We start from the raw sequence: 9,758 nt of genomic DNA, 5'->3' as shown, positions 1-9,758 counted from the left end.
CCTGCGCCTTCGCGTTCGCGGCCGCCGGACCCGGGCCCGCGCCGCCGCCCCCGCTGCCCGCCTTCCCCGAGGCGCCCGGCGCGGAGCCCGCCTGCTGCCCGCTGGCCTTCAGGGTGGACCCGTTCACCGACTACGGCTCCTCGCTCACCGTCACGCTGCCGCCCGAGCTGCAGGCGCACCAGCCCTTCCAGGTCATCCTGCGCTACACCTCGACCGACGCCCCGGCCGTGAGTGCGCAGGGGCCGGGGCGGGGGGCCGGGGGCTGGGCTCGGGGTGGTCCCCGGGCAGCCTCTCCTCGCGCTGCCAGGTGAGGGGGCCTTAGCCTGGGCTCTGCGCCTGGGGCACCTGCGGAGGGGGCGGGGCCGGCCTGGCCCTGGGGCGTCCGTGGCCTCCGGCCTGGCACTCCTCCTCCTGGCCCTGGAGTCCTGTTCAGGTGCTCTCAGTGATTTCCAGCAGATGCCTGGGGAGTTTTTAGGAGCCTTGGACAGAGTGAGAGTCCTGGTGCTGGCCAGTGGGTGGTGGGGGCAGGGGACAGCATGCCGCCAAGGGAGGCCTCTCCTTTCAGTTGTGCCAGAGTTGTCCCTGCCTGGGGCCAGGGCAGCTTCCGGTGGGTACAAGCTAGTCCATACATGTGCCTGAGCCCGGCACTGGGGCAGGCCAGGGGGTGGTGTCAGATGTGGAAGGGCCTCCGTGTGACCTAGGTCTTCAGAGGACTTGGGGCCAGCTGATCTACTCTCTGGAGGTGGCTGTGAGGGACAGAGCTGCCAGAGCCAGAGAGGGCCGGCTTGGCTCTGTGCCTTGGGCCTTCTGGGTGAGGATTGGCCGGGGCTGCAGCTGGGTGCCCCCGCAGACAAGCAGGTAGGCTCTGCAGGGCTTTGGGCACGGAACACCCACTGCCCCAAAGGCTCTGCCGGAAAGCCGAGGCGGCTCAGGTCGGGCTCGGTGGCTGCAGCACCACTCTGCCACGTGAGGCTTTTAGGATGGAGCAGGGCCTTTCACTCCTGCGGCATGGGGGTGTCCTGGGTTCCCCCCACGTACACAGCATGCACACAGCTCTGAGACGCCCTGGGGGGTTCCATCTGTCCCTGTCTGTAGCATGCAAAGGGACAGGTGGTGTGGTGGCATCTGGCCAGGGACCACCAAAGTGACATCTGGGTGGGAAGAGCCCAGACCAGACACCCACCTGTGGGCTTCCGGCATGAATCCCAGGAACCCTCAGCAGGCCCCGCCACCTCACTGCCTACCCTGAGCTCCCACGAATCTGCTAGCTGCTGGCCCCTGCTGCCTGCTCAGGTCATCTGGGGCTCTGACAGGCGGCAGATACGCCTTCCAGCATGGCAGTGAGAACGAAGAGACGTGCTTCTCCCTGACCCTGATCTGTGAGCTTGGAGCCCTTGTGTCTGGTCCACTCAAGACCATGACCAGCAGAATGGGGGGTCCAGGACCCTTGGCAGGCTGCTGGGGATCGGGTCAGGCCAATAAGAGCAGCCGTCCTCCCTGGGCTTTCTATGGCCTGGGGGCTGGAGCAGGGAGGGGCCTCATGGTCCCCACAGATGGTGCAGCTGTGGGCTTGGGGACAGGGGCCTGGCCTGCAAACTGGATCACTTGCAGAGGACAGAGGGTTTGGCCCGGGGCACCCACCATCATGCAGGAACACCACAGGGCTCAGGGCCTGTGCACGGAGCCCCCCTCTTCCTGGCTTATTCTAGGCCTAGATCCCTAAACCTGTCCGTGTGCCAGTGCAGATGCTGCTTCCTGGGAGTGGGGCCCCACACCCCAGAGGCAGTTTGTCTCTTGCATCCCATTCCTGAACCCCCCTACCCCCTCCCCCAGCTAGAACAGCTTTCTTCCTTTACTGTGGCGTCTGGAGTCAGTAGCCCACTCCTTCACAGCCCCTCAGCAGCTGCACCTCCGCCCCTGCACCCTGAAAGGATTTGGCGGCTCAGCTCCGGGGCAGGGCCCTGCCCGCCTGGGGGTTTGCCCCAGCCCACCACTCCCAGGGAGGACTGTGGACCCCATTGGTCTCTGCTAGGCTAAGGGGAGACCAGTGCTGGATGGGGCCTCTCTGGCTGGGCTGAGAAGTGGACATGGTGGTGGGAACAGGAGGCCTGAGATGGGCAGAACCTGAGGAGGGCCCCAGGGAAGGGAGGGGTCAGTGGGAGGGGAGGCTGTGGTGGTGGAGCAGGTGTGAGAGGGGAAAGCGAGGTTGAAGGGGGTCTGGGGGACTGCGGGGACCCATCCCCAGCATGGGCCAAGGACCACCTGTAGCAGGACCCACTGCAGAGTCTCCTTAATGCAGATTCCTGGGTGCTGGCCCCTGGCAGTTCTGGGATGGGCCCCAGGACTCTGCAGTTTTGAACAGGCTCCCCAGACAGGCCTTCTGTACATCCGGGGCAGCCTGGGGGGTCAGCAGAAAAAGAAAATACAACTGCAAGCGTCCCCTAGTGAGGGGACAGAGACATAGCAGCCAAAAGGAAGTTTTTTAAAGAAGCCAGTGAACGTTGGCCAGGAGTCTGGCCAGAAGCAGATAGGTAGCCCTGCCAAGTCTGGGAATTCACTTGGGTCCGAGGTCTGCGGGAAGGGCAGCCCCTCCTCGGTGTGGCGGTCCACCGCTCCTGTGATCTCAGCATGAAACACTGCGGGTGGCCAGCAGCCGCCATGGGTTCCACGGACCCATCACTTGCAGAGGCTGTGGGGGGTCCTGGGAGGACCCCTCTGTGCTTGGTCACCCAAGCGGACAAGGAACAATCCAGTTTGCTCCAGCGATCACGGGCCGGCAGAGGGGAGCGTGGGGAGAGCAGAGTCAGGGCCCCTGCATACGCCCCAGTGGCCCTCCCATGGCCACTCCTGGCCTGCCCGGCCCATTCCTCTCCAAGTGCCTGGTCCCATTCTCAGGGGTTCAGGAGCTCCTTTCCAGTATGTGGAGTCATCAGGAAGTTCCAGTTTTCTCCCATTTTCAGTTCTTGGCTCCCTTTCCTCGCTGCCAGCCTATGAGAATTTGGACTTGGGTCTTCGACGGTGCTTCAGTTTCCCATCAGAAGCTGGGATGAGGGGCTGGGGCCTGGAGACCCCCTGGGCTGGCTCCTGGGCGCCTGGCCTCCTGCTGGCCATGCTTTGGGTCAGCTGCCCTGCCTGCCTGAGGGGCGGGTAGGTGACAGTGACCAGGAGCAGCTCTTGGCCCTGGAGGAGCCCAATCAGGCCATCTCTTCCCAGGCTCCCGCTGTCTTCCTCTCCAGCTGCCGCCCCCAGAGGCTCTGGGCCGAGAAGCCTGAGCAGGTCCACAGGTTTGGGGCCGCTCCTATGGCCCTGCTCTTTCCAGGAAACCTGCCCAGCTTCCCGGAAGCAAAGCATGGTTGGCAGGGGTGTCCTGGCATCCCCACGTGCCACCTTCTGGTGGGACAGGGCCCCCTCTTGCCTCGCTGTGGTGGGGACGGTGACACTGGCTGATGCCCTGCCCACTGCCTGCCTGCAGATCTGGTGGCTGGACCCCGAGCTGACCTATGGCAACGCCAAGCCCTTCGTCTTCACCCAGGGCCACTCGGTGTGCAACCGCTCCTTCTTCCCCTGCTTCGACACGCCTGCCGTCAAGTGCACCTACTCGGCTGTTGTCAAGGTCAGCGTCCCCTGGCCTGGCCTGCCTCCTCACCACCCTCCAGGAAGGAGCCCTAGTGTGGGAAGGGGCAGCCTGATAGGGGTTCCCAGCAGAGCATGGGGGCTCTTTGTGATGAGAGGTGCCCTGACAGGGATGTGGCTCTCAGGCCCAGGTCGTGGGGTTCCCCATCAGGGATGTGGGGCTCCCTACCACAGATATGGGGTTTCCTGACCCAGGGTGCGGAGTTACCATTGGAGAGAGGGGTCAGCCTGACGGGGGGCATGGGATTTCTCATCATGGACATGGGGTGCCCTGTTGGGGGATGTGGGGTTCCTTATCATGATATGGGGTTCCCTGACTGGGTTGTAGGGTTTTCCACTAGAGCATGGGGTTCCCCATCAAGGACATGGGGTGCCCTGATGGGTGGGGCCTCCTCACACGCAGGCCCCGTCGGGGGTGCAGGTGCTGATGAGCGCCACACGGAGCACCTACGTGGAGGAGGAGGGCGTCTACCGCTTCCACATGGAGCACCCTGTGCCCGCCTACCTCGTGGCCCTCGTGGCCGGGGACCTCCAGCCGGCAGACATCGGGCCTAGGTAGGGCCACTGCTGCTTGCTTCCTGCAGCAGCTGCTGCCACGGGGGGCCCAGGCTTTGGGGAAGTCCCGCCACGGGCCAGGCATGGGGCCCGCGTCTGTGCTGCCCCGCTGGGGACCCCGCAGTGTGGGGACCAGCCCTGCCCCCCCTTTTCTTGCTTCCAGCAGAGGCCATCCCTGCCAGGCTCCTCTCACCCCACCCACCCCCAGACCAGAAGCTGGGGCCCTCGGCCCCCTTAGTGCCCTCCTCAAGCCCGTCCTCCTGCTGGGGCCACACAACAGCCTGATGCACCCTCAGGCTTGGGCGGGTGTTTTCAAGGCAGCGACAGAAGGAACCCAGCCCCCCCTCGGCGTGTGGCTTGGCCGTTGTGGTGGGAAGGGCCTGCGTGATAGCCCTCAAGTGAGGTGGGGCAGCGGGCTGGGCGCTTCCTGAGGTGTGGGTGGTATTGGGGCCCAGAAGGAGAAGGCCGGCCTGCTGGGTGAGCGGGGTGGGCGCTGGTCAGCCTCTGCCCACCCTCCCTGCCCCGGAATAGGAGCCGTGTGTGGGCCGAGCCGTGCCTGCTGCCCACGGCCACCAGCAAGCTGTCGGGCGCGGTGGAGCAGTGGCTGAGCGCGGCCGAGCGTCTGTACGGGCCATACATGTGGGGCAGGTACGTCCCGGGCACCTGGGAGCCTGGCTGGGTACCGAGGGGGGAGGGCACAGCCAGAGGGCAAGTCCCGCCCTCCTGAGGAGTAAACGGGGGCCTACAAGGAGGGCCCCATGTCTGACCTTCTGGGGAGGCCGTGCCGCTCACCACCCAGGCCCACGGCCCTCTGGGGTCACCTGCCCGGCCTCCCGCCCTGAGCAGGTACGACATCGTCTTCCTGCCCCCCTCCTTCCCCATCGTGGCCATGGAGAACCCCTGTCTCACCTTCATCATCTCCTCCATCCTGGAGAGTGACGAGTTCCTGGTCATCGATGTCATCCACGAGGTGGCCCACAGCTGGTTCGGGAACGCAGTCACCAATGCCACGTGGGAGGAGATGTGGTTGAGCGAGGGCCTGGCCACCTATGCCCAGCGCCGTATCACCACCGAGACCTACGGTACTGCCCGCGGCCAGCCCGGGGTGGCAAGGGGGGTGGCAGGAGGCTGGGGCCACAAGAGGCTGAGAGCCCAGCCTGTCCCCCAGGGTGTGGTCCCCCGACATGTGTGTGTCCAGCAGGGTGGCCTTGGGTCGGCTCCACAGAACTCAGGGTGGGGAGCACCTGGGGCAGCAGCTCAAACCTGCTCAGGTGCTCAGGCTGCCCACCCCCCTCCTGCCTCCACTGCCCCCCTGCCCCCGTCCAGGGGCTGCCTTCACCTGTCTGGAGACAGCCTTCCGCCTGGATGCCCTACACAGGCAGATGAAGCTCCTCGGAGAGGACAGCCCAGTGAGCAAGCTGCAGGTCAAGCTGGAGCCAGGTACCCACTCCCACCAGGCCTCGCCCTGGGCCCTACATACGTCACCCTGCAGGGCCTCCCTGCCATCCCTTGCTTTCTCTGGCTAGAGCCAAGGCCAGGCCAGGTGCCCCCAGCCCTAGGAAGGCTTCCCCTAGGCTCCCTCAGCCTGCCACCGCCTCTCCTGGGCTCTGAGCACTGACCACCGTGATGTGTGTGCCCTCGGTTTCCACCAAGGCTCCCTGGGCAGGGCAGGCCCCACCACTGCACTCCTAGGGCATCCGGATACGTGAGGGCCCTCGGCCCTTCCTGCTCCGCAGCGCCTGACCTCCCCCACCCCCAGGCTCTCCCCACCCCATCCCCTCCCCATGCCCTATTTTGGGTAGGGGCGCTGCCCAGAGCCAGGGCTGTTCCCCTTGCAGGAGTGAATCCCAGCCACCTGATGAACCTGTTTACTTACGAGAAGGGTTATTGCTTCGTGTACTACCTGTCCCAGCTGTGCGGAGACCCCCAGCGCTTTGACGACTTTCTCCGAGTGAGCAGCCCTCTGCCCGGGACAGGCCCTGCCCTCTGCCCACCCTGAGCCCCTCCCCACCTCCCAAGGCTGCCTCCTGTCCTGGAGGTTGGCGTGGAGTCGGGGGGACCTGGGAGCAGCAGGGCGGGACACCGCCTCCTCCCTCTAGCGCCCTCCCGGCTCCAGCCACTTGGCATGGCCCACATGGCCACACAGTGCCTCTGCGCCCACCCCGCTCTGGTGGGGATGGTGTGCCCGGCCCCCGGGCCTGCTGAGCCCTGCCCCACCTGCGCAGGCCTATGTGGAGAAGTACAAGTTCACCAGCGTGGTAGCCCAGGACCTGTTGGACTCCTTCCTGAGCTTCTTCCCAGAGCTGAAGGAGCAATGCGTGGACTGCCGGGCAGGTGAGGCCCACTGCCTGCCATGTGTCCGTGGCCACCCTCAGCCCACCAGGGGAACAGAGGGTGTGAAGTTTTGGGGGGTGGGGAGCTCTACTGCACAGGATACTGCTTCTGCCTAGGGAAAGGCCCCTTGGGTTCAGCTGTCCCTCCTTCAGCCAACCCTGGCCAGATGGCGTGAGCCTCGGGCTGGGACACCATGGGTGCAGAGGGGAGAGTGTGCTTCCTATCCTGATGAGGCCCAGGAGGCTTCCCTGAGGAGGCAGCACCTAGGTCAAGCAGGCTGAGCTAGCCAGTATGTGCAGAGGATCTGGGGCATGATTGCTTGGGCAGAGGGAGGTTTGCCTTGGAGCTCTCTGAGGCTGCTGGCCCACCTTTGCGATGCCCATAAAGATATCTCTAGGGGTCCAAGGGCTTGGGGCCAAAGGAGAGACTGGAGGGTTCTGACATCTAGGGAGAGGCCAAGATTTGCTGGAGAGCAAAGAGGTGTGGCTGGCTGGGGGGTCTGGACAGGGTGACTGCTTTGGAAGCTCTAGTAAGTGCACCAGGAGTTTTCGGCGGTGGGGAATGGGCAGCACCTGCCCCCAGAACGGCCCAGGGCTTTAGAGCAGGCTGCTGGCCAGCCCCCCGTTATGTTGCAGAGCACCCCCCACACACACCCACTCCTGCCATTCACCGCCCCCCACCACACTCCCTGGCGCTGAGGTGGGGTTTAAAGGGCCTCACTGTTTGGTACCCATGAGAGGCATGGAGGGACAGGGGTACCTCATTCACCAGCCTGAGTCTTCGGCCTCCCCATGCTCCCTCACGGAAGCCACTCCTCTGGCTCAAGGTAGCAGGTGCTGGAGCTGACCCCAGCCTCCCCAGCTGCCTCTGCCCTGGGGCTCCCAGGCCCTGGGACAGTCACACCTAGGGACATCCTCGGCATCTGGGGTCTCCTGGCTTGGGTGGGGACCCCAGGTGGCTGGTGTCTCCCCTGCAGGGCTGGAGTTCGAGCGCTGGCTCAACGCCACAGGCCCACCGCTGGCTGAGCCGGACCTGTCTCAGGGATCTAGCCTGACCCGGCCGGTGGAGGCCCTCTTCCAGCTGTGGACCGCGGAGCCGCTGGACCAGGCAGCCGCCTCAGCCAGTGCCATCGACATCTCCAAGTGGAGGACCTTCCAGACAGCACTCTTCCTGGACCGGCTCCTGGATGGGTCCCCGCTGCCCCAGGGTGGGTCCCGCAGCTGCCAGGGTGGCTGGGTGGGGAGTGCCTGCCCAGCCCTGACCCGCCCATGGCCCCGCAGAGGTGGTGATGAGCCTGTCCAAGTGCTACTCCTCCCTGCTGGACTCGATGAATGCCGAGATCCGCATCCGCTGGCTTCAGATCGTGGTCCGCAACGACTACTACCCCGACCTCCACCGGGTCCGGCGGTTCCTCGAGAGCCAGGTACGACCACCTGCACAAGCCCCGCCCCCACTGCTCCACCCAGCCCTCCACTCCCGCCTCACAGGCTGGGCACCCAGGAGAACGGGGGTGGGGGCCGTGCGGGGTCTCGGTTGCCACAGGGGGCACACGCCAGGTGGGAGGAGCCCGGACCCCGTCAGTCGTCAGGGAGGCCATGTCCTCCAGAGGGAAAGCTGGGAGCACGGTCTGGAGGTCTAGGCCTACACGGCCCTGGGCCTGTGGGCAGTCCCACACCCGGCCTGGCCCCAGGGCTGTCTGAGGGTCCCAGGCCCCGTTACAGGGGCTCCAGCCTCCCCACTCCACACGGCTGTCCCCCGTTGGTGCCCCTGAGTCCAAGCTCCCTGGAAACGAGGCCTCCGCAGAAGGCCCGTAGTGGCGTGTGGGGTGAGAGGCTTGGGCAGCCTGAGCGCGGGCAGCGCAGGCCCGGGCTGGCGGGGCGGGCCGGGGCGACAGTGTGCCCACCTCCCCAGATGTCCCGCATGTACACCATCCCGCTGTACGAGGACCTCTGCACTGGTGCGCTCAAGTCCTTTGCCCTGGAGGTGTTCTACCAGACCCAGGGCCGGCTGCACCCCAGCCTGCGCAGGACCATCCAGCAGATCCTTTCCCAGGGCCTGGGCCCCGGCGCCGAGCCCAGCATGGAGCAGGCCAGTGCCGGGGCAGACTCGGAGGCGGACGCAGACACGCCGGCCCTGTTGCTGGGGGACGAGCCTCCCAGCAGCGCCATTTCTCTCAGGGACGTCAACGTGTCTGCCTAGCCCTGACCTCCCAGACACCACGATTGTGCCTTCCGTGGCCCGGGCATGCCGGGACTGTGCCTCGGCTCTGGCCGTGAGCCCGCCCGGGGCGCACGCCCCCTCCCGCGGGCTCTCCCAGGGACCTCCTCGTGGCCGGCGATGTCCGTGGACCTGGTCTCCCCAGCTCTCTTGCACTGCAGGCCAGAGAGGCCAGCACTCCCCACGCCTCCCTGTCTCGACACTGACCGCCGGGCACTGCCCTCAGGGTGACAGCCCCGCAGTCCCCACGGCAACTGCCACACTGTGCCTTACATCTGCCGTGACGTCCAGGCTGCACTGTCCCCACGGTGTGCCTGCACCCCGCCCGGGGGTCGGCAGCCTCAGCTGGCCCCTGGCAGAGGACAGGAACACAGACATGCCCTTAGCATAGGGCCAGGGGACACTGAGGAGAGGGTGGACCTCCCTGGGGAGGGGTCCCCGGAAAGCCTTAACCCCTCAGGGAACATGGGGTCCTGGGCCCCAGGGGAAGTGGGACAGACAGTCTGTCTGGTGGCTGTAACACCCCGACAGGGAAGAGGACAGGTGGGGCTGGTGCTCTTTTTAGGCCCACCGTGCCGGCAGGGCCTGGGGGCCCCGGCAGTCCGAGCTGGGCTACCCCGGGGACCACTGTGACAGGGTCACCATGATTGCCCCATTAAACCTCCACTCTGCAAACAACCTCCCCGCCTGTTCACCCGACTCGTCTTCCGCGGGCACGGGGCTCCCCTGGGGTGGGGGCCGGGAGCTGTGCATGGTCTGTCCTCTGACGAGGGGAGGCTGAGGGGGCCGAAGGGTCTTCCTCTGCGCTCCAGCCACTCCTCGCTGTGCCCTCAGAGGCCCCAGATCCTGCCCTGCAGCCCAGGCTTCTGAGGCCCTGCAGCAGCTCCCCCAGTTGCGCCCCTGGGCCGGGTCTCTGCTTCCTCCCACTGACCCTCAAACACCGAAGCAAAGGAGGCCCCTTGTCACCACCCTGGCTCTGGGCCTTTCTCAGCAGCGGCCCCCGTCCCAACCTGGCGTAA

The 9,758-nt window shown here is 66.0% G+C and overlaps 1 protein-coding gene across 1 annotated transcript in view; it reads left to right on the top strand.

The window, feature by feature from the left end:
* RNPEPL1 (arginyl aminopeptidase like 1) overlaps window positions 1–9,419 on the top strand; it is a 10,184-nt gene extending 765 nt beyond the window's left edge. The window contains exons 2-12 of the mRNA XM_035006736.1: window positions 1–227; window positions 3,473–3,613; window positions 4,037–4,188; window positions 4,720–4,836; window positions 5,035–5,270; window positions 5,515–5,628; window positions 6,027–6,139; window positions 6,414–6,522; window positions 7,499–7,729; window positions 7,803–7,945; window positions 8,434–9,419. The exon at window positions 1–227 is cut by the window's left edge and continues 8 nt beyond it. Of these exons, the coding sequence (XP_034862627.1) occupies window positions 1–227; window positions 3,473–3,613; window positions 4,037–4,188; window positions 4,720–4,836; window positions 5,035–5,270; window positions 5,515–5,628; window positions 6,027–6,139; window positions 6,414–6,522; window positions 7,499–7,729; window positions 7,803–7,945; window positions 8,434–8,721 (1,871 nt within the window). The 3' untranslated portion in view covers window positions 8,722–9,419. The remainder of the gene's footprint in view (window positions 228–3,472; window positions 3,614–4,036; window positions 4,189–4,719; window positions 4,837–5,034; window positions 5,271–5,514; window positions 5,629–6,026; window positions 6,140–6,413; window positions 6,523–7,498; window positions 7,730–7,802; window positions 7,946–8,433) is intronic.
* Window positions 9,420–9,758: the final 339 nt, after the last annotated feature.

Source organism: Mirounga leonina, unplaced genomic scaffold (assembly GCF_011800145.1).
Source record: "Mirounga leonina isolate KUSES-001 unplaced genomic scaffold, KU_Mleo_1.0 Mir_151, whole genome shotgun sequence".
In the NCBI taxonomy this organism is placed as follows: domain Eukaryota; kingdom Metazoa; phylum Chordata; class Mammalia; order Carnivora; family Phocidae; genus Mirounga; species Mirounga leonina.
Note: the sequence above shows the minus strand (reverse complement) of the source record. Positions and strands in the feature narration are given on the sequence as shown.